Here is a 27,430-nt window from a genome sequence, read left to right on the forward strand (position 1 = left end):
ATGTGTGAGAGAGAGAGAGAGCGCGAGAGAAAGAACGAGAGAGAGATCTCCCATCCCCAGAAAAGCACAAAGTCTCATCTTCCTCAGTAAACAACTAGGAAGTTTAATTCGCAGACGGGTCACCTAACTGGTATTTGGCCGGCCCCTGCGAACTCCCTAAAGCGAAAAGTGCTTTTCGCATCTCACCAACTATGATTTGAGCAAACACTAAAAATCCACCTACTTTCCATCCACGCCTAGGCCAAAAAGAAACCTGCTGTTTCATCTATGCCTCGAATCGCAGGAAATGTCTCCCGGTTGGTAGACTAGTCTGACACTCCTCTCACTGTTCCAACAAACCCCTTCACTACCCTGAGTCCCACTGCGACAGCATGAATCACTCCATGAGGCACATTCAAGAAGTGGTAAGAACTTTGAAGGCTGAGTCTAGAATACATAATTGTCTGAATGCCAACATTATAGTACATAATAATTTAATAATGACTAGAAGACAATACCAAGGAAAGAAAAGTTTTAATAAGGTAGAGAATTATAGGTGAATATGTTTTTTAAATATTTATTTTAAAGCTGCAAACCTTTCTTTTTTTTTTTTCATGTTTTATTTATTTTTGATAGAGAGAGAGACAGAGCATGAGAGGGGGAGGGGCAGAGAGAGAAGGGGACACAGAACCGGAAGCAGGCTCCAGGCTCTGAGCTAACTGTCAGCACAGAGCCTGATGCGGGGCTTGAACCCACAAACGTGAGATCTGACCTGAGCCATAGCCAGAAGCTTAACCAACTGAGCCACCCAGGCGCCCCAAACCTTTCTTAAATATATACATAAAAAAAGTTTTTTTCAATGTTTTTAATTTATTTTTGAGAGACAGAGAGAGACAGTATGAGCAGGGGAGAGTCAGAGAGAGAGGGAGATACAGAATCCGAAGCAGGCTCCAGGCTCTGAGCTGTTAGCATAGAGCCCCACATGGGGCTTGAACCCACGAACCGTGAGATCATGACACTTAACTGAGCCACCCAGGCGCCCCTACATTTTTAAAGATATAAATCAATCCAACTTATTATAGGAATATTATGAGAAGAAAGCCTAAAGTAGAGGAGTTCTTTAGAAAACAATTGTTTGCTTGTTTATTTCAAGGGTTGTTTTTTTTTTAATTCTAAAATCAATGTCTATTTAAAATGTCCATTTTGGGGGCTCCTGGGTGGCTCAGTCAGTTAAGCATCTGACTTCAGCTCAGGTCATAATCTCACAGTTTGTGAGTTCCAGCCCCATGCTGGGCTCTGTGCTGATGGCTTGGAGCCAGGAGCTGCTTCAGATTCTGTGTCTCCCTCTTTCTCTGCCCCTCTCCTCGTGCTCTGTCTCTCTGTCTGTCTCTCAAAAATAATAAACATTACAAAAATTTATTTTAAATGTCCATTTTCTATGTGCAAGAAAATGGAAAGCTGTGAAGGCCATTTGCAGGACCAAAATCCTTTTCAGGAGACCGCTGACTTTGTGTGCTCACAGGTGCAAATTCATTTTCTTTTTTTAAAAACAGATTCAGGGCTTTCTAATGGTAGGTGCTGCCCGATACAGTGTCACCTAGAAAGAAGGTGTCCACTCCTAAACAGATGTTGTAGGAAATGAGAACGGATAGAAACCAAGTATGTGCTCCTGCCCCTCGCCTCCCCGGTGAACGGCCGCGAGCGGCTGGTCTCACTGCGCCTTCGTGGCGGCTGGAAGACAGGCGAAAAGAGCTGCGGCCTGGCATCCTGGCAGCCGCACATGCGAGTCTGGAACGTGCTGAGTGATGCCGTGACGCTTACGGTGAAGGGATGACTCATCCCCGACAGTTATAAACAGAAAGGGAAGCCAGCACTGTCTCCTGGAGACAGGGAGTGAAGAAAGTAATAATCAATATGGAGAGGAGGAAGCATACTGGCTCTGGACCCTGTTGTGGCCACGGGGGAGGAAGTCTGATCTTGGGCTGCTTCGTGGAAGGCTCGCTTCCCTCCTAGCACCTCGGTCAGTGCCTGGCGCTTCGGAGCACCCAGTAAACGGGCGCAGAATGGATGGATGAATAAGTGATGCCTTCATTCTTCTTCAATAATCACAAGTGAAACATGCTGTCTATCAACCCACGCCCCGCACGTTTACCACAATTGCTGTCTGCCTCTATGCTGAGAATCAAGCACTGAGTGAGCATTTTGCTCCTTACTCTACCAGGGGGAAAAGGATCTCAGGGAATCCTAAGCGTATCCCATAATTCCCAATGTGAGTCACACTGAATTCCTAAAGAGAGTTCTCTTGTAGAGCACATTCTGCACAGAATCTGCAGAAGCTGGCACATCAATTTTCTCAGCAGGATTAAGAGAACGAACAGAAAGGAGTTTGCTACTCTGCAAACACCAGAAGTGATCTCTTAAGTTTTCTCTTTGATGTAAAATGACATTATCTTAAATGCCCAGAAGAAATCGCTCAATCACTGAAGAAGCCAGATCGCTTCCCAAGAACACCGGCCCTCCCTGGGGAAGACTCCGGTCCGCCACGGTTCACGGTACAACACCGAAACTCAGTTCTGGCAGAGGACGAGTATACTAACTGATGGTTCAAACAGAAGACAGCCATATACCTCAGGTGGGCCCCAGAGGTCTTTGCTTTCTCTGCAGTTCTGACCTCGGGGTCACAGCCTGCGGAAAAGCAGCACGCCATCGACCCCAGCTCCACCTCAATCCCGGTCCCTGTGTTCTGCCTACTTTACCACCCGTTCTCCTCACCCGCCATTCTCACAGGACTGTTCAGAGATTTTCCCTGTTTGTTTTCACACAGGATGGTTTCTCTTCATTTTTATAGGGTTCCCAGAACGATCTCTCTTACACGTTAATTACATATTAAGGAAAATACCTCTCTACTCTCGCTATGATATAGAAAATGACTTGCGGAAGGTGTACTGAACAGCCTGTGTGCAATGTGCCTTGTAGCTGGTATTCCACAGCTGTTCAAACATCCAGAACCGTAGATACAGATAAAAGCAGGGATCTGGGGGCCCTGGCTGGCTCAGTCAGTTGAGTACCTGACTCTTGATTTGGGCTCAGATCATGATCCCGGGATTATGGGACTGAGGCCCACGTTGGGCTCTGTCCTGAACTTGGAGCTTGCTTAAGACTCTCTCTCTCTCCCCTGCTCATGCTTGCTCTCTCTCTCTCTAAAATAATAAACAAACAAACAACAAGAATGTGAAACTTTATTCTCTTGTCACCAGATTCATCAAAGCAGAGAGACAAAGTAGTAGAACAAAGAAGAAAGGAGGAGGAAGGGAAACCTTTAACTTTAAACTTTATAACTTTAACTTTTGTATTATTGACATTTTAATAATATCTTTCTCTTCCTTCACTACAAAAGTATTTCATGATGAATTACGAAGAACTTCGTCTCTAACTAGAGCAGGATAACAACTGTAGGGAAGCTGGAACAGGACATAAGTCAGGAGTTCCAACATGGCTGTCAGGGAAGGGCTGGTAACTGACAGGGGAAATTCTCTTCTCAAGGACACTGACTCATACATCCAGGGAGGAGGGGACTGGCTTACTGCAAAGTGCTTTACACATACCCTCTCGTTGAGGCCTCGAACCAGTCCCCAAAGACAGGGACTGTTACCCCCACCTTGCAAATGAGGGAACCAGCACACCACAAGGTGAAGTGACAAAGCCAGCATGTCAATCTGGGTGCACCGGACTCCAGAGGGCCTGGTTAAATGATTACTGAAGGTCTACTGTGTGTCACGGCTGGTGCTGGGCTGATGTTGGAGAAGTTCTGAAAGAAGAATCAAGGATGGACAAGATGATTTTAGGGACCCTAACGATCCTCGTTTCCAGGTTAAAAAGTGTATCCTCCCCAAGCCAAGTCTCTGCCAGGAAACAATCCGCAGGGACTCACTGAGATGCCAGGAAAGAAGTCAAAAAGAGTATTTTTAGTGACTCCAACTGAAGGCACCTGGGTGGCTCTGCCGGTTAAGCGTCCAACTTCAGCTCATGTCATGATCTCACAGCTTGGTGGGTTCGAGCCCCACATCAGGCTCTGATCTGTCAGCACATTCTGTGTCCCCCCCTCTCTCTGCCCCGTTCCTCCACTTTCTCCCCCTCATCAATTAGAAAAAAAATTCTATTAAACAACAACAACAACAAAACCCCAACTGTCTGCTGCCAGTCCGTGCAGCCTCCGAGTCTCTGAGGTCTCTGCCCCAACCATCCTTGACTCAAAGTGAGTGAAGCATGCAGAGCTCTGAGACCGCGAAAACACCAAGGGAAGCCTCAGGGTCTAAGAAAGATCCTGGAAAAGATCCTGTCCACAGGATCCTGGAAAACAGTCGGAAGAGGAAGATGAAGACTATCGTCTCTGACAGCTTCTCTCCCTAAAAGCTAACCTTGGACGGCCACGTGTGAAGCCCTGGTGGTGAACTGAGAAAAACACAGCCTCAGATTCAAGCGGTTCTTTTTACTTTTTCACGAGCACAGAAAAAAACAAAAACCTAGCTTGCCTCTAAACCACCTCGACCCTTAATAGGGAAATTAACCTCCAGGAGGTACGTGTAGGCTCTTGGCCGAGAGCGGTGCGCGCAGGCTGGTTACGGCCACCGCATGTGTCAGTGCGTGCCAGGGGAAGGGCGAGCGAGGAATACGACGAGACGGGCTCACTGGCTAGAAGAAATTTATAATTTGGCATCTGCTTGAACCTCCGATACCCTTTATTAACATGACACTTTAGTTCCCCTTTGTCTTTGCCCCATAAGATCATGGTTTCCTCATTGTAATTCTATCTCTAGTGTATCATTCTCTACCTTGTACACATTACACCAACTTGGCCTCTTTTCCCTTGAAATGGCCGTTTTTCACCTAATTCCACACACTATGTCTTCCTAAAAGGTATCTTCTTGCCCCAAGGACCTTCACCCAGCTTCTTTCCGACTTTTTACCAATCAACCGCTATCTTTCGATCTAAAGACATTCAGGTGAAGACGTGGTGTCTAACCAAAGGGAAGCCACACACAACACTTTGAGTTTTATACAGCACCATCATTCATGCCAATAATTAGACAAAAATTTGAGAGAAGCTGGTTCTCCAGCAACGCTGTTTAGTAAATTCAGAGGTTAAAATTTTGCAAAAACTTGTCCTTTTAAGTAAAATCCTCTATAATGATTTTGAGTTCTGAAAGTATTGACCGCTGGGAAATTAAAAATGTCAATGTCTGTATGACATTAAAAACAAATTATTTCCGGGGCGCCTAGGTGGCTCCGCCAGTTGAGCATCCAACTCTTAGCTTCGGCTCAAATCATGATCTCGTGGTTTGGGGATTTGAGCCCCATCTCACGCTCTGTGCTGACAGCGTGGAGCCTGCTTGGGATTCTCTCTCTCTCTCAAAATAAATAAATAAATTTAAAAAATAATTAATTAAAAAATATATTATTTCTGGGGCCCCTGGGTGACTCAGTCAGTTAAGTGCTTGACTTCAGCTCAGGTCATGATCTCATGGTTCGTAGGTTCGAGTCCCATGTTGGGCTCTGTGCTGACAGCTCAGAGCCTGGAGCCAGCTTCAGATTCTGTGTCTCTTTCTCTGTCCCTCCCCTGCTCACACTCTTTCTCTCTCAAAAATAAGTAAACACTAAAAAAAAATTATTTTGATAGATTATTTCCATTGTTAGCTGCTGACTGAGGGTTATAAAGAGAAAACTTTACTATTCAACTGGTTAGAGTTAAAATTGTGGGGGCGGGGCGGGGTGGGGGAAGGGGAGAGGGAAGGGTTTATTTGCAAGTCATTAGACCTTGCCTGGAAACAGCAGTCTACCTCAGTTCCCTGAAAGACACCCTACAGGACATCCATCGCCCTGAGCCAATGACCATGTCAGCATGTGGCAGTCTAGGTGCTGGGTGACATGTACATTCATCCAAAGGGTGGAGACATGCAGGCCGGCAGAATAACTGTCAGCTCTGTAAGTGCCAACACAAGTGAGACGCCATGGCCAGGCTGTAGGAGTCCGGCTCAGACTTAGAAAGCTGAATCATTTCAGCTTCATTCTACTCCTTTTCTTATAGGCGTTCTCAGGAAACACACACACACACACACACACACACACACACACACACACCCCCCCGACTGGGGGAACTCTGAAGCAACACCGGTGTCCCACTGCACTTGTAAGAGGAGTTGGTAGTAGACGTGCCAGAAAGGGGGCAAGGATGGGGGAGGGGAAGTGTGTACTCGGAGACAGACCCAGTGACCATGGGGAACGGTGAAACAGGTCGCCATTTGGAAAATGCCTATGTTTTAACACGAAATGAGGTTCTAGAAAGTAACGGCTTGACTGTGTCCCTCTGTTGAATTATGAAGTGAGGATCTCAGGGGACCCAGAGCTACAAAGCTGGGAAGACCAAACACTAAGAGTGTGTGTGGGCCAGCCTCTTCTGGAATGAACTAAAAATGGCTAATTTATGACTGCTTTCAAGTGCCATATTAGAAGAATGACCATTGTCCAAGAGGGTAGGGGGAAATTCTACTTTGATAATTTGACAGTTGAAAATGAACATCTCATTTCCCCTAATTCAAGCTTCGTTTCCTTGAGCTAAGTGTTTCCTTTCTTTACCACCCTCTAGACACCAAACAGAGGGGCTGTTTATAGAGCTAACTCGCTGGTCCTAAAAATAACTGGAGCTAAACAAAAACACATATTTTTCACTGGCACCAAAATCTTCAAGGTAGCTGTGAAACGCTCCAGGCAGCGAGCTCCCGGCAGCGAGGCCTGTGAATGTAATGAAGACAGGAAGCTGACCACAGTGGAGGAGCAGGGCCTCAGCTCCACAAAGCCTACTAAGGCTTCTCTGAGGCACGGCATCAAGGGGTTCCAAACTTAGAACCGTTGGGGTCCGTTGCTATTTCTACATCAAAACCACTGGAGAATAAAGCAGATCCGGAAAAACACTGGCTAAGGAAGTCCCACAAACCACATGAATTGGAACACCAGAGCCTAGAGAATTCCTCAAGACAAGCGAAGACTATTCCTCCAGAAAGAACGTACATATTTCAGTTGTGCAGAGAGAAAAGCGGATTTGGTGTCTCAACTTCCCAACCAAGTTGGGCCTCCTCAACTGTTACCTCAGTTGAGTGCTTGGCACACCTCAGGGGCAGGCAAGGGGGGCCCTTCTCAGCACGACAAGGGCTCACACGTGGGCCTGGGGAATGGCTCTCACTTTCCTGTCCGGACTCACTTGAATGACCTCAAGTCACGGAACAGAAGTAAATGAGCATTAAAAATTAAAGCCCATAAAATGAAGGGATCCAGAGAAATCGATCAACTAATGTGCCTCTCCCGCACGTGGCTTTGTTCACATTCCAAGATTGTTTTTAAAAGGCAAGAACAGGGGAGCCCCTGGGTGGCTCAGCTGGTTAAGCATCCCGCTTCGGCCCAGGTCATGATCCCTCAGTTCCTGAGTTTGAGCCCCACGTTGGGCTCTGTGCTGACAGCTTGGAGCCTGGAGCCTGCTTTGGATTCTGTGTTTCCCTCTCTCTGCCCCTCCTCGACTCGCACTCTGTCTCTCTCTCAAAAATAAGTAAATATTAAAATAAATTAAAAAATAAAAATAAAAGGCAAGAACAGGAAGAATCATGGCCCAAACGATAGTAGTCATAGTGGCTATCTAACAGTGTTTTTTTTAAGCTGCAGGCCCTAAAGTAGCACTTCATGGCATCAAGTTTAGTGGGTTGCTGCCATCATTTTTACTAAATGAAATCAACTAGGACAGAGAAGATAACAGTGTGTTTTGTGAAAAGTAAAAGTATTATTTCAGGAAATTTTATTTCAATGTATATGTATATATATGGACTAGGTCTTGACATCAAGTGTTATGTCTTATGGCGAGTGCAATTCTTCACGTATATTTTAAGAATCTCTACACTCAATGCAAGGCTCAAACTCACAACCCTAAGATCAAGAGTAGCATACTCAAGGTGCCTGGGTGGCTCAGTCGGTTAAGTGTCTGGCTTCGGCTCAGGTCATGATCTCACGGTTTGTGAGTTCAAGCCCCGCGTGGGGCTCTGTGCTGACAGCTAGCTCAGAGCCTGGAGCCTGTCTTCCGATTCTGTGTCTCCTCTCTCTGACCCTCCCTTGCTCACGCTGTCTCTCAAAAAATAAATAAAAAAGAAAAAAAAAAAACATTAAAAAGAAGCCACCACCAAGACTCAGCTCAGATGAAATGCTGGCTTGTGCACAGAGCCCCTGCAGCATTTATCAAGATAAAAGAAATCTGGTCTCTGGAAGGAAATGAGATGACAGTGTCTACTTCTGGAGTGTCAAAGGCCATGGTCACAACCAAAGGACTCATTCACTGACTAGGAGATCAGGCGTTTTAGAACAGGGCTTGGTAAGGAGGTTACAAGAAAGAAGAAACCCATTTCCTAGCCCTGCTGAGCTAGCCCTTCCTTCCTGGCACAGCTAACCAACGTGAAGAGACTCTCTGTTCTGAGCATTCTACATTTTTTAATCTTACCCACTCCTGACCCCTGACAGGGTCACACTCTTCACTGATACTCACTCAGTCTAATCACTGAGCCCAGGCCTAGCTGTAGCGTAGGAGAGGGAGCCTAGCATAAGAACGGGGTCCTTCCTAAGTGGAGACAGGAATACCAGAGAATCGATATAATTGCTCGGAAGATGCTGCAAGAGGTGTGCTCTCTCTCTCCGGAGTTCCCTTCAAAAGAGAAGCAAAGATAGTCTTCAGATGACGGGATCTCCCTATCTCCTTACGCCAAGCCAGACCTGTTGTCGGGCTCCCGAGTTCCTTAGAAAGTAGGAGACATGACCTGTCCCACTTAGTAAATAATGGCCAGGTCTGCAGAAAACCTCACAAGATTCTTCGCTTGGCCTCAGCTCTAGTAAGAGCATTAATAATCGATTACCTTATCAGTCCTTTTAGAAAGGGATGGCTGGAGACAATTCTAGCAACACCTTCCATCTGAGAAATGAAAAAGGATTTCTAGCCCTGACTCTAATTATTCTGTGAAGGCCTGTCACGATGCACGTGGCGCATTCCTTCTGTGGTAGAAAGGGAGGTAAGGAGGCAAGGAGATGAGCTACTGTTCGGGGACTTGCAGCATGGTAGCAGAGGCAGGGACGGGCACTGCTGTGGCCTTGGTCTTCAGCTTCCTAGGTTATGCACTCTATCAGCTGATGCTCGGAGCCCAGACTACAAATGGCCAAACTACTTTCAGAGAAAGCTCAGCTACAGGGAAAGCCAGTGTGTATGTGTGCAACTGTTGTGGGGGGTAGGAGACCGGTACCTGTAAGAGAGCGTGGTGCATCGTCACCTCCAGTTCGGCTAAAACGTGGGCAGTGTCTTCACCGTCCTCTTGGACCTCCAGGTCCTCCTCGGGGATGGTCTCCCAGTTGCCCTGGTGAGCAACCAGCGTGTGCACTAGTTCGTACTGGCCGGGGAGTGCCAGGCTGACCCGAGTCTGAGTCCCATAGGTGAAGCGGAGGCGCCGCAGCTTACAGCTCTCCTCGCTGCCCAGCCTGGCGGGAAGCACCCGCGCCCCCAGCAGCAGGTTCAACAGCTGGCACTTGACGTCACAGTCCTGGCCGAGGATCAAGATGCAGGGCAGGCAGTCCACAATCTGCTGGAGGTATTTCTCTTCCTTAGCTGGAAAGGCAATGCAGCTCAGCTGGCCTGGTGGGGAGGGTGGGGAGGATGGAGAAGGAGAATACAGAGAGACAGTGAGGGCGGGTAGACAGAGACTCACACAGAGACCCAGTCAGGATGGCCGGGACCTAGGGAAGAAGTATCTCAGAAGCCCTTGGTTGGACATCAGGAAACTGTCTGAGTCAGAAAAAGCTCCCCAAATATCAAACAGTAGTTCCCTCCCTGGCTTGTCCCCAGAGCAGGTGTCTCTACCTAGAAAGGTGCCAGTGATCTGATCCCCCCCGCTTCCTTTTACATGCAGCGGTGGGTCAGCCCGAGGAGTACACAAGGACTCAACCACAGTGACGAGATCATTGAACTGACAGAGCCAGAAGGGACTACACTAACCCGGATGTGAATCCAAGGGGAAACTGTACCGAGTATGTCAACATGAAAGCCTTTGTGACAGAAGACCTAACACTTGAACATAAGGCCCCTTTAAATGTCTCCACCATCTGCAAGTTTGGCTTGTTACCTTCCTCATTTATGGCATAATTTATAACGAAATGTGTGAACTAATCTTTCTATATACATATATTGAAACACAATGTTATTCAAGTTTGCTTCAGCTCCAGAATCTTTTCCAGTCCAGCTCTCTTATCGCTGGTGACAGCATCCCAGCTGCCAAGTCTTCTGTCCTCTTAAAACTTCGGGCTCTTGGTTAAGATAAGTATCTCCTGACCAAATCACATTCTGTTGGTTTATGGACAGCAAGACTTTGATGTATGTTCCTAAAGTATGGGAGATCTCTGTCTGGGAAAAGGAACCCGAAATTCATGGACCTGAAATGCTCAGATGCTCAATGCAATCATTCCCAACTCGGGTGCTGGTGCCCGGTCCTGCCTAGGATTCGAGCAGCCCCTGCGTTTGATCAGAACGGCCCAGACCCCGGGTTGTTAGGCTGTATGAAGGCTGATCCCTGGGCAGCCACACACACCCTTACTGAAACTCTGTATGGTACCAACTGGAAAGGATTCGCTTCAGCCATCTCACCATGAGCTACTGGGCCGTCTACTTTGTTCGAATAAGGGAGGTCTGATTTAAGAAGCTCTTCTACTTCAGAATGTACGTGTCCTATTAAAAATCTTCAAAACTCCTTCTCTTACACACATGGCACCACCAAAAGGTTTCTAGAAGTCTGCCTTCACCCAGACTGCTCTGCGCATCTCATTAGGCCCCTCCTTTCAGCGCCTGGCCTGCACATGCACATCAGCAACACAGGACCCCGAGACAGGGAAATCTCTCCTGGGAAAGAGCTGGGTTCTTCTGAAAAAGCAAGGAGTGGAAACAGAGTGCCTAACTGTGTGCAAGGTATTTACCAAGCACAAGAGTAACACACCAGACCGCTGGTCTAATCTTTGATCCACAATCTAAAAGCAAAGGGACATGGGGAACCTGGCTGGCTCAGTTGGTAGAGCGTGCAATTCTTGATCTTGGGGTGTGAGTTGAACCCCACGTTGGTGGCGAGATTACATAAAAATAAAAAGGAAAGGAAAGGAGAGAGAGGAGAGGTGTTAGAGGAGAGGAGAGGGCAGGAGAGGACAGGAGAGGACAGGAGAGGTCAATCGCTTGTGTGACCACTTAGCAAGTAGCAATGGGCTAGTCCTGCATCCCTTCCTATCCTGTTTTATCTAAACAACACTTATCATGGTCTATTCTAGTTATCTGTTTATAATGATCAAAAGTAGGAAGGACCATATTTCTCTCTGCATCCTCAACACCCAGCTCAGTGACTGACTCATAGTAAGTACTCTCTAGGTTATGTACTCATTTGTGAAGTGTAAGACTCTATTTATTGTGGAGAATTATCTTCAGAAAGCTGTAAGCAGTTCCACCAAGTACTCAGAAAAGTCTAGTACCATGGTGAATGGCTTACGGGCAACCGTTGTTCCTAAAAACCTTCATGTCAACACGGAGACTGGACCTGGACAGCAGACTAGGACCGCCCCGTTCACCTCCCAGAATTCAGCTACCGTGGTGTCCGTTTGACACCGAGAAGGACAGATTCACCAGCTGGATTCCCTCTCACCCACACTTCCCATCCCTTCCTCTTCTCCCAGTGCTGCTCAATTCAGACAGGTGTCCAGGTGAAAGTCCACACCGACAACCTTCCTAACGCCGACAAGGAAAGTTGACACATAAACAAACAAAGAAACAAACAAAAAACCTAAATGAGCATGGAGAGTGGATAAACAGAGTACTAAACCAACTCATTGCTTTTCAGGACCAGAGGGAGAGATCACAAAACTTCTGAGACAAAGTGTCAACTCTAGGAGAGCCAGTAAAACATGCTCCATCAGCCAAAACCACAGCAGACACACCCCGTTAATCATCTGACCCAGAAGATCACCCTCCCCCCCAATCTCTGTAGTGACACAAACAGCCACTCCAAATAAACCAGCTAGGGTCAAACCACCATAGACCAGTGCATTGGGTGGGGGGTGCTGGTGCTGAGCCCAGTTCTAACTTCTGTTTCCACGACCTTTGCTGGGGTTCTCCGTGCAACTATGGCACCGAAGAAAAATCTCCACTGTGGGTGTCGCTGTCTATTTTTCAGTGCGTCACTATTCAAGCCCTTTGCTTCTGTGCCACTACTCTAAGCTTTTTCATTGATCTCAGACACAGGTCTGCCACATTTGAACAAGGGCACGGACAGAAACAAAGTCAACACTAGATCATTTCGCTCCCCGCCTCTCTCAGTCAAGGGCTCTGGAGGGAGGAGTGGATCCCAGGCTCTGCTGCTCACTCGCTCTGTGACTTTGGCAATGCACTTGAGTTTCCTCAGCCTTGGATTTCTCCTCTGTGAACTCAGGGAGTTGCATGACATCATCCCTAACCTCCTTTCCAGGTCCAAAAATTCCAGGACGCCATCAGGTTTTAACGGGTCAAAGAAGAACCACTAAAAGGGATGGGTAGTTGCCTGGTCTGGTTGTTTTCATTTTAAATGATCTGTGAATTTAATCCAAGCTCTTCCTGGGCTATGATAACTGCAGATCAAAAAGTCGACTAAACTAGCCAGGGGTTCCAAGGGCCTATAGAGAGTGCGTTTTTAGCAACTCTCTGAAGAAGAGATTCAAAACCCAAGACTGACCTGGGAGGGAGGAAGAAAACCTGGTTCAGAGCTGGAGCAGCTGTCTCACTGACAGCTAAAGGACTTCTAAGTTAATCGGGTTTTCTTTTGTAATTAATATAGCAGCATCTGCATATGGGGCTGCCAGAAGGGATCAGCGGGGCTTCTCAGCGGGAGCACATTAACCCTGCCAACACTAACTGCAGGGAAATTCAAATCAAATTGTCTTAAGTGCAAGCCAAGGCTCTTATTTCTTTTCCCGATGCTTCTTAAATACAGATCATCTTGATTAGGGTTACTTCTAAACAAAGGTGTCCAACTGGAAGGAGGAGGAGACATTCATCTACAGTAGCAACGCATTTGGTTTATTTGTTTTCGATAGTGAAGGGGTGCAAAATATACCTCTCCTTCAATAAGCCTCTTTGGCATTTATTTTAAGCTGGTTATTTAAAAATAAACAGCAGACACAGGTGAAGCGCTGGAAACTGAGTACAAGTTGTTCTTTTGTAAGAAACATTTACATTTACAGCCGCACAAGGGAAATCTCCATTTGCAAGGGCGGCTCCCTCTCTGATTCAGGAAGACAAGATGAGTGTAAGCCTCCAGAAACTCTTATCTTAAGGCAGAACAACTTTACCAGTTCACAGTGCTTCACTGGGTGACCTCCCATAACGGACTCCCCGCCCTCAACATCTTTGTCTTTAGCTGGAGAGGATGTTTAGGAGGTGGCGTGAGCCTTTTTGCAAAGTTTGTCCTTGGTCTTTCCCACATAGACGGGAGGTATACATGTTATTAAACGTGTTTGTCCTCCTGTTAACGTGTCTTTTTATCACAGGGGTGTCTCGGCCAAGAAGCTTGTAGAGCTGAGGAAAAATTACTTTCCTCCCCCACAGTAACATCCACTAAGCCCTTTCTCTGCACATCTCTTTATCCATCTCCTCTCATTTAATGGCCGCAATTCTACCAGACAAGGACTATTATTATCCTCATTCACAGATGAGGAACCAGTAGCTTAAAAAACAAAACAAGTCAGAGCCCACGTTTCTCCATTTATCTGAGCAGATGAGAGATGGTGCACAGGACGTGCGGGAGCTGGATCCAGGTCCCAGGGGGGTCAGCTCAACACCTGGTACTCAGCTGTGCCCATGAAGGATGGCAGAATATGCCATACCAAATGTGCCACTTTGACATAAGGATATTCTGAGCTCAAGGCATTTGCTGCTCTCACCTCCCCTTTTTCTTCCTGAAAGCAGGAGATAAAACCCCCGTGTGGAGTATGAACTCACAACACCAGAAGGAGAGCAACGTTCCTGTCACCAGAGACCTGGAGTCGAGGCCAAGAAAAATCAGTACAACTAAGCCTTGTTAACCTACCCCTTACCTTCTCAGTTACTTTTCCACCACTAACTGCTCCAGCCCAAGCCCCTGTGTCTTGTCACATTTTCATAATTCTCTTTGTCCAATTCAGTACACACACACACACACACACACACACACACACACAGATATATGTTCAGCTTTGTTTCTTTGGCTCTTCAGCTCTTGTGGGGACTCCCATGTACAGGTACAATGTAATAAAATGTGTATGCTTTTCTGTCCTGTACCAACTTACATCAGTTTTATCCTTAGGCCTGGTTGAAGACTCCAGAAGGATGGAGGAGAAATCCTCCCTCCTCTACACCCACTACATTTCTCCCAATTTGGGGGCAAACACAATTTGGTGACTGCAGGACCCCAATTCAAAGTGGACTGACAGAGTCTCTCTGAAAACTGCCCCAAATCAGGAGGAATAAAGAGAGCCTGGGGGGAGGGGGGGAACAACAACACAGTCTCCCCACTGGCTGGTACATGCTTTTAAAGAGAGTTGTTCTGCCCAAGATCTCTAGAGTTCCTTTTCTCAAAGAAAAGGTAGGTGCTCTTCAGAGAAATTTTTCACACTCCTCTTATCAGTGGGTATATAGTTTCAGACTATGATAAAGAGGGAGAATTGGAGGGAAGAAATGCTAAGGGCCTTTTTATGTCTCTAGTGACCCATTAGGATAGACATTTCATTTGATTGCTTTTGGAGTAATGGCAAGGGATCCAGGTCACTGCCCGCTCCTTGCCCGGCTTCCATTCCGACCACTAATACACACTCAAGAGGTTAGTGAAGGCCGGCGAGAGGAGCAGTCCACGGCCAAGGCAGGTATGGCACTACCTGAGACTCTATCTCCGCCTTCTCTTATTGCAATTCACAAGGTAGGCGGGGCTTTAGAAGCAATCCTGGTCTCAATAGTTACTACTGCAATCCTTGTTTCCTGGTCCCCAAGGGTCTCCCTCTGTTGGGTCAAGTGTTTTCACCTCACTTCTAACACTGAACTTGTAGTCCTCTCTGAAAGTGAATGACATACACAAGATTTTATGGGAGGATTGAATAATTTGCTGAAGGGATCGGGGATACTAAACTGCATTTCCACAAATAAGCAGAGAGGCATTTTTATTTCCTATGAACTGTAGGTGCCAAGAGTAGAGAAAAGGACAAATCCAAAGTTGAGAAATGAATGTGATATAGTTTTTCTACTACCATAAATTCTACTCCAAGCTCCAAGGTACTGAGCCACAAAAATCCCAGGAGCTGAGAGAAAGAACTCTGCCATGACACATTTACTTCTCATTCCCAAACCAGCTCTGTCCTTCAGCTCAATTTAAAGGATTCTGAATTACAGAGACGCATGAGGAACACAGGAGGATTTAAGGAAAACATGCCTAGGGAGTCTGGTCTCGGATTCTTCAGGACCAAACAGTATAGGTACATGGAAATTGGAGGAAATGGTTTTTGGAGATCAGAGACTGAACTGTTCTCAAGTGGCCAAAGCTCCTCTTGAAAGCTGCCAAGTCAGGCTGGCAGAAATGTCAGTACGGTGTCCTACCTGGAGACCATGTTAAGGTCTCTAACAAGTTTTTTTTTTAATGTTTATTTAGTTTTGAGTGCATGATCGGGGAGGGGCAGAGAGAGATGGAGACAGAACCCAAAGCAGGCTCCAGGCTCCACGCTGTCAACAGAGAGCTGGGTGTGGGGCTCAACCTCACGAGCCCTGAGGTCACGACCTGAGCTGAAGTCAGACAGTTAACTGGCTGAGCCACCCAGGCGGCACTCTACCAGGTTTTAAGAAGCAGGCTGTCCTGGCACCTGGGAAGAGGGAGATGGCTTCGCCTCCAGAAGTTCATATGCCCTGGGAGCTCTGAAATGAAGAGTCCGCACTTAGCAGCCTGCTGACAAGTTCCCTTCCGGGCAAAACTGCTTGGGAGGCTGGTCGTGCTGCAGAGGGCACAGACGGGCTGCAGAGGGCACAGACGGGCGGCAGGCAGCTGACGCTGTAATTTACGGGATGCGGAGATGGAAGCAGTCCCTCCAAGAAAGCCAACCCCCAGCTTCACAGACGGCTTAGCTTCTGTCATTTGAGATGTAGCCTCCAACACCCAGTAACCATCAAGAGCCACTCCATGGTGGGGATGTGTCAAAAGGACAAGGGAACCAGCTCAAAGGGAAGGGGGACAGGGGCTCACTGACCAAATCAGGGTCAATGAGGCATAAAAAAAAATCTCTTAAATGATAAGAGATTATAATCTATGGAAAAAAATTCCCAAGTCCAAGTCCACACTGACATAAACACTTAAGCAAGAAAGGAAAACCCTTCCTTACCACAGGATACCAAGTACGTATTCAGAAGGGATGAAAGCTGTGAAAACCTCCCCAAGGCAGGTGGCAGCTGTCAGTGGGCGCTGAGGCCCAGTGGAGGGGAGAGTTTTCACAAACAGGATTCTCGGCGAAATCTTAGAACACCTCCCACAAAAGATGATTTAATCAACTCCAAAGGGGAAAAATGGTGACTTTAAGGTGGAAAGACCCAGAGGTCACCAACATGACCAGTAATCAAGCCTAACATCTCCAGGGATGGGAGGGCTGCCATCAGGTACCCCTGACGTGAAGCACATTCCATCGTTTCTGTGCCTTGTCCTGCTAAAAGCTCAGGACCGGAGGCTAGTCATCAGGACACAACAGACAGATCCAGGTTGAGCGTCACCCTACAGGGCATAAAGCCTACACTTTTTTTTTTTAATGTTTACTTATTTTTGAGAGACAGCGGGAGAGTGTGAGCAGGGGAGGGGCAGAGAGAGAGGGAGAGACAGAATCCAAGGCAGTCTCCAGGCTCTGAGCTGTCAGCACAGAGCCCGACACAGGGCTCGAACCCAGGAACTGTGAGATCATGACCTGAGCTAAAGTCAGACACTTAACCGACTGAGCCACCCAGGAGCCCCTAAAGCCTACTCTTTAAACCTGCTGAAGACATAAATGCCAAGGAAAGGGAGTCTCGAGAGACATGACAACTAATGCAACACATGTTTCCGGATAGGATCCTGAATCAGAGAGAAAAAGAATGATTCCTGGGACAGTTGGCAAAACGTGAGTGAGGTCTGTGCGCTGGATAGTGGCACTGAGGCAATCTCCTGGCGCGGGGCGCTACACATTGGCCTGGAGAAGCCTGGCCTTGCCAGGGAGAAGGGGCACACGGAGTGTTTAGAGGAGAAAAGACAACCTGTCTACAGCTGGCTTTCAAAAAGGTTCAGAGAAAGAGAGCGAGAGAGCGAGTGAGAGAGAAAGAGAACATGAGCAAGCACAAAGGCAATATTTTAACGACTGGGTGATCTGCACGAAGTGGGTACAAGAAGCTCTTTGTGCTGCTCCGGCAACATTTATGTAAATTTAAAACTATTTCAAAGTAATTGTGTTTAAATGAGCCCGAAGGGATACCTAGCCAAGTGTACCCAGTTCTGGATCTCACAGGGACATGCCAGAGAGAGAGAATTTTACTGGACAAAAACAAAATGAAACAAAACAACAACAACAACAACAAACCCAGTAGATAAAAAACACATCAAATACAGTAATAACAAAATTGAAGCTTAGTAACAGTTTCCTCACTCTCCCTTACTTTTGCCGGGAGTCTGGGGAGTTCAAGGCATTCACCTAAGTAAGCAGTTCAGGATCAGATTTAGAACCCAAGTCCTCAAGGCTAAGCGGAACAGAAAAACGCGCTCCAGGGCAGGACGCACTGCCAGAAATTAGTGGGGCCATTCGGTTCACGGAACAAGAAGTGCACTTGCCTGCAGGGGTCCTTCTGATGGCTCAGCGGGAGGGACCACATCTCCACCTCGTCAGGAGTACAGGTCTCCTTCCCCTGCCACCCCGTGTCCCACAGCCACAAACCCTTCCAAGTTGGAGCGGCAGAACCACTCCATTTCTGTCCATAGAATAGGAAGCAGCAGAGCAGGCCAATTACTCAACTGGGGGAGACAGAGAAAGACTCCCCCGGTGGGGTCTTGTGTGCCAAAAGAATAAGAATGTCTTTTCTCCTCCTGGCCGGTCCCCCTCCCCACACATTCCTCCCCTGCATATGTCCAAAGTGTTAAAAGTTACGGGTAGGATACATTGTACAGAATATTCCTTAAAAAGTTAACTCCATATTGGTTCAGATACTGTCCCTTTAATTTAAATGAAGAGGGAACTATGGGGCGCCTGGGTGGCTCAGTCAGTTAAGCATCCAAGTTCGGCTCAGGTCACGATCTTGCAGTTCGTGAGTTTGAGCCCCATTTCGCCTCTATGCTGACAGCTAGCTCAGAGTCTGGAGCCTGCTTCAGATTCTGTGTCTCCCTTGCTCTCTGCCACTCCCCTGCTCAATCTCTCTCTGTTTCTCAAAAATGAATAAATGTTAGAAATTAAAAAAAATAAAGAGTGAGCTTTTATTCAAATTAGTCTTGAATCCAGCTGCAGTAATGACAGGGCCTTAGTCTTTGCTCTGGAAAGTATAGCTTGATTTAAAAAAAAAAAGTCCTGGGAAATGTAATTCTTTCCCCATATATAGAAATGGAAGGGGTAAAAAAACACTAAGCTATAAAATATGTCCAGCATAAATAAGGCACTAAAATTCTTAACCTGATAAAGCTAAGGTTGAACTTTTTTTTAAAACATCTGAAGAAAGAAAAGGGATAAAAGCATCTTTAAAAAAGAAGTGAGGGGCACCTGGGTGGCTTAGTTGGTTGAGCATCCAACTTCAGCTCAGGTCATGATCTTGTGGTTTGTGAGTTTCAGCTCTGCATCAGGCTCTGGGGTGTCAGCTCAGAGCCAGCTTTGGATCCTTGATCCCCCTCCCTCAGGGCCCCTCCCCTGCTTGCACGCTCTCAAAAAATAAATACAATATTAAAAAATTTTAAAAAGTGGGACACCTGGGTGGCTCAGTCGGTTGAGCATCCGACTTTGGCTCAAGTCGTGATCTCTCAGTTCATGAGTTCGAGCCCCACCTGAGGCTATCTGCTGACAGCTCTGGGCGTGGAGCCTGCTTCAGATTCTGTGTCTCCTCCTTCTCTGCCCTTCCCTTGCTCACATTCTGTCCCCCTTCTCTCAAAAATAAATACATAAGAAATAAAAAGAAGTATGAGGGTTTTTGTCGTGTGTTTTTAATCAAAGGCTTTTATGATCACATAACCTGTCATCATTCTTCATGACAGTTTTGAGGCATTATTAGAGGAGTGAAAGGCAAAACAATCCTCAAGTCCTACTTCCCATCTTCCTGCCCAGAGAACGCCACCCCAGGGGACGGAAGCACATTACAAAGCCCGACTCCAAAGAGCTGTAGTCTGAAGGTTCCCACAGCGGCCTGGTAGAAGGCTGGGAACCCATCCAAACCATTCATACTGCCTGCTAAAGAAGACAGAAAAAGGCACTACATGTGATGGGCACTTCAACCAGGGGCCCACAGGCGATACTGACGAGTCCCCATGCCCCAACCAACTTTCCTTCAGAGAGTTTTGGTTTGGACTTTGGAGGGGTGCCACAGATAAGGGGACTTTCCCAGAGAGGCTGACCGAGAGTCTAAGCAAGGGGCAAATATCTCCACCGCTGCGATGTCGACTCCCCATTTGGCAAAGAAGGAATCCGTTTTCAAGCATCGGGTGGCCTATCCTTAGACTAGAAATACTACAGGGGACTCCAGTCAGACCTTTGAGAGAATCCAGAAAGAAAAACTGCATCTTCCACATGGACTCACCCTCTGTACCTTTGCCATGAATAGCACCATCAGACCCACTGGGCTACGGAAAGAGCAAAACCCTTCATCCTTAGAGATGAACTGTTCTCCTATGAGAAGTAAGGAGCAAATTCACCTTAGGTCTTGACACTGTCAAGGAGAAAGCCACATGCACCCCCACACCTTGTATTCTTGCCGGCTTCCCTCTGAGTCAGCTCTGAGAAAAGATAGCAAAATGAAAGATGCTCTAACAATAATCTTAGTTACTCCAGCCTCATGCCCAGCCCACAGCCTAGCGCAAGCTTGAACTCATGACCCTGAGATCAAGACCTGAACTGGGATCAAAAGTCAGCCACCCAGGCGCCCCAATGCATTCTGCTTTTGAGCCATACAGATGACAATGTTAATTACTCCCTCAAAGTCAGGTCGGGGCTAATTATCCCCAACCCTGTCAGAAGGGAGCAAAGCCTCTCAACTCCTTTTTCTGCCAGTGTCATTTAATCTGACGACTTCCCGTACGCCTTATCCCATGTCCTCACAGGCAGCTAACAGTTAAGTAGGTAACCAATTTGTAGAAAATTCTCTGGAGGGGACATGAGGAAACACTAACCCTTCCTTGCATAGCATCAACTTGAAATAACATTAGCAGGACGGTGATTCACCACTGTGTCTCCTGTGCCCAGTACTGAGTCAGGCCTCAATAAAGATTTGTTGAGTGAATGAATATTAAGGATTCACTTCTCTTAATATTAAGGGAATACCTGGTATACTAGGATTTATGTGAGTCAATCTTTGGGACATGAAAATCATTTGGGTATCAGGACGGAACGCAACCTAGTCTCATCAGTCAGCTCTCAAATGCATCGCTGTTTGTTTTTAGGGGCCTGGCTAGTAAAATGTGGGCAAATCTACAAAAATCCCTGTCTTTCATGGGGGGTGGCAGGGGGAGGGATGCCCTTCCAAAGTGGAAAAAGCATCATTCCAACATCTACCCTCTGGGGACAGAATTTAACCAGTAGTTATTTGCCTTGTCTATACAAAGCATCATGGCGGGCACTGCGAGGGGGAGGAAGGCACAGATGAGTAAAACACAGTCTTTACCCTTAAGGTTCACAATCTAGGAAACTGGATAAAACAAATATACCCATAGCAATCCTACCAACAAACAAAACATGCTCTGCATGTCCAGGGCCTACAGGAATTGAGAGACAGGGACAGGTGAAATTCATATTCCCCTTTACTTCAACAACATATTTTAGTTTATTTATTTATTTATTTAACTTTTTAATTGATTTTTGAGGGACAGAGAGAGACAGAGCATGACTGGGGGAGGGGCAGGGAGAGAGGGAGACAGAATCTGACGCAGGTTCGGGGCTCTGAGCTGTCAGCACAGAGCCCAACGGGGGGGGGGGGTGCTCAAACCCATGGACTGTGAGATCACGACCTGAGCTGAAGTTGGACGCTTAACAGACTGAGCCACCCAGGTGCCCTTCAACAACATATTTTTTGAGGTTTTATTTCCAAAAGATTGTTTTTGAGAAGTACATTTAAGGCAGGAAGTGAGACACAGAATAAAAGCATTAAGAAAGAAAAGGAGGTGCTGGGAAAGCGGACAGAGCAAAACAAAACTTAAAGACCAGATGGAGTTTTGGTTAAAGCCAGGCTTTCTTTAAAAACCGCTTGCAAAGCTGAAGAACTAAGTATACTGACATCAGTAATGACATTTAAGACTAAACTACACATATTGCAAATCGTGAAGGTACTCATGTCTTTTCTTTGAAAGGCAGGCAGAATTATCCAAGCCCTTCTAAGAGCGGGCTGCGCTGTGCCATGGGAAACACATCCTAGGAAAAGGAAGATCAGGAAGGGAAAGGCTGCATACGGGAAAGGTGCAAAGAGTTACTGTGTTTGGGAGAGGCCGCTTCCTCCCAGGCGCCCCCCAGGGAACTGGAGGTAGCAAAATCGGCAAGCTGGGGCCTGGTGCCCTCAATATCAGGGGCTGGAGACTGGCAGAGGGGGCCAGAGGAGGTAGTGTCACATTATACTCAATTCTATCAGATAAAGTCTCTCACTGAAGTCAATTACGGCTCCACGGCCTGGGATGCAGCCTGGCTTGTGACTCAGGTGTAACAAAACCTCTCCACTGCCAGGTGCCTTTTATATCTTCGTGGCCAGGTCAGAAAAGAGTACGGGGCGCGTCACAGAAGCAGAACTGCCTGGGAGTCTAGAGATGCAGGGCTGAATTTCGCTCCAGCTGAAACCATTGTGGCCCCCCTTCCATCTTTCTGCTGCTCTCATTCTTCCCCAAACCCACCACGTTCCAGCTCATAATCCAGTGCTCGCCAACTACGTGCGAACACACAAACAGCCATGTCGATTTAACACTAGTAACGAAGTGCTTTAAAGTGTTTATCTCTGTCACAACAACTTTGGGAGGCAGACATCACCACTCCCGTTTTATGTATGTATGTGGGTATTTAGATGAAATTCACCCTTGCAGAGTGTCTAAGTCAGGCTTCTTTAGCATAGCCACAAGGCTGTGCACCCAGCACCACTATCTATTTCCAGAACATTTTCATTCTCCAAAAAGAAATCCCATACCCACCAGCAACCACTCATTCTCCTCTCTCCTCACCCACTGGCCATCACCCCATACCTCCTATCTTTATTGACTTGGCCTATTCTGTGCATTTCACATAGACGGAATCACACAGTAGACAGCATTTTATTAGCACTACCATTTTACAGACAAAGAAACCAAGACTCAGAAAGGGTGAGCAACTTGCCCAAGTCACACAGGGAATCAGAGGCTGAACTACAATAGGAAACCGGGTCTGATTGTAATGCTGGTACCTGCTTTTCGAGCACTATGTGATGCCTCCAAATGGGAAGAAACTTGCGAGAGAAAGTGAAAGTTTTCATTACACTTGGGCTAATAAAAGTAATAAAGTAAGAACCACAATTACAACACCACGTCTGCTGGGCTTGTACTGAAGAGCTGAGGCAGCTCTTTCAGATCAGGGCAACCTCCTGGAAAGCACACCCGTCCCAGTGTCCCGCTCTTTCACCCCACAAGCCGACTTCTCCCCACGGCTCGGCCCCATGAAGGAGGCAGCCACGGGAAACTACGCTATACAGAATCTCCTCTCGCTCAATTTTCTCTTTCCCAGATGTCACTCTGCCACTGAAGCTTTATTACCTATCCCAACTTCTGTCTAAGGAGTTCAAGAAAAATGTCCATTTCAAATCAGCACTCTGGTGCTTTTCCTCTTCTTTTAAACCAGTTGACGCTAGGTGTGCAGGGAAAAAAGAGGGAGACGAAAGTTAAAGAAACTAAGCTGTTGGCTAACCACAGGCAAAGAGCTATAAAAATCTAGGAATTGTGGGGCACCTGGGTGGCTCAGTCGGTTAAGTGTCCGACTTCAGCTCAGGTCATGATCTCGTGGTTCATGGGTTCCAGCCCTGCATCGGGCTCTGTGCTGACAGCTCAGACAGAGCCGGGAGCCTGCTTCGGGTTCTGTGACTCCCTTTCTCTCTGGTCCTCTCCCGCTTGTGCTGTCTCTCTCTGCCTCTCAAAAATAAATAAATGTTAAAAAAATTTTTTTTTAATCTAAGAATTGTAATTCCCATAAAATGCCTATAATCCAGCCATACCTTAGCTTTGTGCCATTTTTCTGCTTTGGGTGTTGCATATGTATATGGTGGGAGATAGGCTGTGCCTTTCTAGAGGACAGACTTCAGGACTCCTGGTCCTTCTCATCCCTCATCCAGCATAAACAAGTAATAGGTGCACTGTAATGGTAGTAATTACAATTCTTCTTTCTTTCTTAGGAGAAAAGGAGAGAAGGGAAAGACTGGATCCCACTAACCTAAGGCCAAGGCCAATATCTTTATTTGATTCTTTGTTCCCCATACCAGGTACTTAAATGGTTATTGAATAATATTATTGTGTAATACACAGGATGGTACCAGGCACTGTGCTAAATACAACTATTAACATATATTAACTCCCAACAAGCCTAGAGAGAAGTACTAAATGTTTATTGAATAATAACAGCTGATACTTACACAGCACCTTACTAGGCGCTGTTCTGAACACACACGTTAACTCCCAGCAGCCCTAGAGGCAAGCACCGCTGTTGTAACCCCCAGCTCCGGATGGGGAAACGGACAGCACAGTGGTGATGCAGAGGCAGGACTGAAGGAATGCGGCCCAGAAGAGGGCATTCCAACCCGACACATTTGAGTCATTCCAATTTCTTAAAATTCATACCTCTGTGATATGTTGCATCAGCTAAGAACTCTGTTGGATCACAAACCAAGAAAAATGCTTTCTCCCTTGCTACTTTGTAACACTCCATTCTGCCTTTTTGCAAAGAAGTTCTCAAAGCCTTCATGTCATCGCTTCTAAAGCCTCTGACAGAGGAAAGTCATCAGATAAAGGGACTCTCATCCCCTGGACTTAACTGAAAAGACCAATGATGTGAGCAACAGAGGAGGCATGGAATCAAAGAAATTTCACTTGTAATTCAGTTTGCTCTGTATGGGCCAAGCTACTCCTATTTTAAGAGCTCAATTCCACCTACTTTTTAGCTTCTAAAAAACATCATGTCCATTATATAATCTCTAACCTGCCACTCTCCCAATAAATACAAAACTGTCAAAATTAATAAGAAAGCAGTATTTGGGGGTTCTTCCCATCTTCTTTGTGGTTAAAAGTGAAATAATAAAAATTAGAGTTAATAGATGACCTGCAGTTGTTCAAATACTACACTTCATCCAACCTAGAAGCACGCTTCCACTCTAAAGTCATGATTAAAGCCTTCCAGAAGTTTGTTAAGTTATGAATTGGGTGTTGTTTCCACTCATAGGTGGAATTTAAGAAACACACACACACGCACACCAAAAAATAAGCAAATAAAGAGACAAAACAGAACTGGTCGTTGCCAGAGGGGAGGTTGGGTGGAGGGTTGGGTGAAATAGATACAGTAAATTTTAAAAAAACTTTCAGTGTTCTTTCTTTTGCTATTCCAAGTTCCTATTCAGAAACCAACACTCACAAAAGACAGTTGAGACAGTCTCTGAGCGGACTTGACCTCATAACGATAATCTGTAAAAGGAGGAAACAGGAGCTAGCTGTCTTTTAAGAAGTAAGGTTTTAGTCTCCTTTCTACACGATTACCTAAGGAGCTGGGAAAATGGCCATTCCCAAAATACACATAGTTAAGCGCCACCTCACTGATTTTCCCTGATGCTCATTTTCACCCCCAACGGTAAAACTCTCCATACCTAAAAGAATGGAAACACTTTATGGAACAAAACCAAATTGTTCCCAGTCCAGTCATCGGCACCCTACCCTGGTTTTTGTTTCCAATGAACAGACTCCAGAGGGTGAAGAGAGTTAAATAGAATACGCAAAGATTGGTTCACGATGCAGTCAACTAGAAAAGCCAGTGAGGCAAAATACAAAGGGTACATTTGTCTTTCTTAACTTGGCTTTTAAAGAATAAAAACAAGAGCCTGTCCAGGTGCCTTGAAAACCTCCATCTCTCTGTGATGAATCTACTCCTGATGGGTTTTTTTCCCCCCAGTAGTGATTCTAAAATAAGTAATTGTTACGAAGTCACAGCAGCAGAGGACTCTTTTAGGTAAGCTGTAAGAAAAACTTGTGAGCAGGAAAGCTGCCCGAAAGCACTGCTATGGGAGAGGGTTAAAGTACGCGTTCTGAGGATCATCTCTGAAAACATTAGCCCTTCTTGCTAGTTTTCTGACAGTCTCTCTAAGTCCACTTTCAGAACAGCAAATCTCTGGGCAGACGATATCCAAACCACAACTCCGGAAGAGCTACCATGCTCTTCCTCCCTTTTGTACTACATCCAAGCAAGCCCAGTGGAATAGTATTATCCGGGACCACATCAGATTCTTACTGTCGTACTTTTATCACCATTTCTGGGACCTCAGACAAATTGAGGATATCACACGTGCAACTTCGAAAAAACCAAACCCAACACACAAACTCTGAAGAGGTCAACAACTCATTCTGGTCTGAGCCTCGGTTCAAATTTGCTGTAGCATCTACATTTGTGCTCCCCCAGGTGTGTCCGCAGCCCTCTTGCAACAGAATCGCCAGTGGCATTTTACGCTTAGATTCTCAGGATCCACCCAGGAGACCTACCCCATCTGTGGGGAAGGGCACGAGCCATTTTTATTGCTAAATTGGTGTTAGTGCACACTTCAGGTTAAATTAAACCTGACTTATCTGCTGTCCCCAGAGTACCTGCCCACATTGGATGCCAGTCCCTTCTCCCAACTTACTGCCTAATAAGACGCACTGCTTAGAAAATCCTCCAGGTCCCCACCAAAAGCAGTTGAAGAGGAAGCAAGAAATTGGGAAAGATCAAAGGCCCTGCACGATTCTAGTGCTTAGGGACTCTAGCACATCCCAGGGAGAATCAAGTCAGAAGTCTCAGGACCAAACAACAAGAACAACAACAACCGATCTCTTCCCTCTCTAACTTCTTCACCATAAGTACGGGCAACCGCTCAGGCACCCTGGCACGTTAAGACAGGTATTTCCATTAGCGACCTAGCCCCATTTGCAGTACACTCCTTACTTCTTCAGAGTTTTCGTGCAAAAGCATTTCACATAATCACACACACACACACACACAACACAAACACAATCTGCTTCAGTTCCCTGGGCTCCTCGGGCTCCTGGGGGCACCCTGCCTGCTACCCTTCCTCCGTCCGTTCACACTCCTCCATCTCTAGGCGAGTCTCGGACCGCAGCCGCCCACCCCTTCTCACTCCTCGGCCCCTCCCCCCGCGCCCCGAGCCCCGAGCCCACTCCTGGCCCTCCCGCCGGCCTCCGGGCGCCCCCCGCCCACCCCCACCCCGGGGGATGCCGGCCCACCTCCTGGCCGATCCGGCCGGTTCAGGCCCGGGGGCCCGGCCACGCTGCCCTCTCCCACTTTGCGCCCCATCCCAGCTTGTTTTGCAGGGACAGGGGTGCGGTCCGCCCTCGGGCTCGCTCCTCCAGCCCTGCCTCCGCCGCGGCTGCCCTCCTTACCCTCCTGCAGCCCGGTCTCGGCGACGTCGCCGGCAGGGCCGCGCTCGGCCCCGCCGCTGCCCGTGGGGGAGGAGGGACAACTGTGGTTGTGGGAGCACTTGATGTCGCGGAAGAACTTCTGGGTTTCGCGCAGGTTCTGCCGCAGCCGGCCCAGGTAGCGGCGGTAGCGGCCGAAGCCCCGGCACAGCTCGCGGATCATTCCGCCGCCGCCCGGGCCGGGACCCGAAACGGGCTCGCTCGCCCACGGCACCCCGTCGCCCTCCATCGTCTCAGCCTGCTCTGCCCAGGAGGCTCGGTCCCCGGCCCGCTGGCCCCGCTTCCCTCCTCCCCGCCCCCCAGCGCTTCGGGGAGGAGGAATCCACCCCCTGACGCCCCCGCCGGCAGTCGGCCAGGCTTCCAACCTCCGTCACCTCCGTTGAAAACAAACCAACCCGCAGTGCGCCGCCAACGGAACCTTTATCTCCACTCTCCCGGAGAGTGAGGGAAGGATCACTGGAGCGCGCAGTCCCGGCGCGGGATCTCCTGGG

The 27,430-nt window shown here is 47.3% G+C and overlaps 1 protein-coding gene across 1 annotated transcript in view; it reads right to left on the reverse strand.

Moving 5' to 3' along the window:
- DSTYK (dual serine/threonine and tyrosine protein kinase) overlaps positions 1 to 27,168 on the reverse strand; it is a 49,391-nt gene extending 22,223 nt beyond the window's left edge. Inside the window, exons 1-2 of the mRNA XM_029935577.1 lie at positions 26,904 to 27,168; positions 9,303 to 9,688 (exon numbers count right to left, since the gene is read on the reverse strand). Of these exons, the coding sequence (XP_029791437.1) occupies positions 9,303 to 9,688; positions 26,904 to 27,168 (651 nt within the window). The remainder of the gene's footprint in view (positions 1 to 9,302; positions 9,689 to 26,903) is intronic.
- Positions 27,169 to 27,430: the final 262 nt, after the last annotated feature.

The sequence above is a fragment of the Suricata suricatta genome, chromosome 3 (genome assembly GCF_006229205.1).
Source record: "Suricata suricatta isolate VVHF042 chromosome 3, meerkat_22Aug2017_6uvM2_HiC, whole genome shotgun sequence".
Lineage (NCBI taxonomy): Eukaryota > Metazoa > Chordata > Mammalia > Carnivora > Herpestidae > Suricata > Suricata suricatta.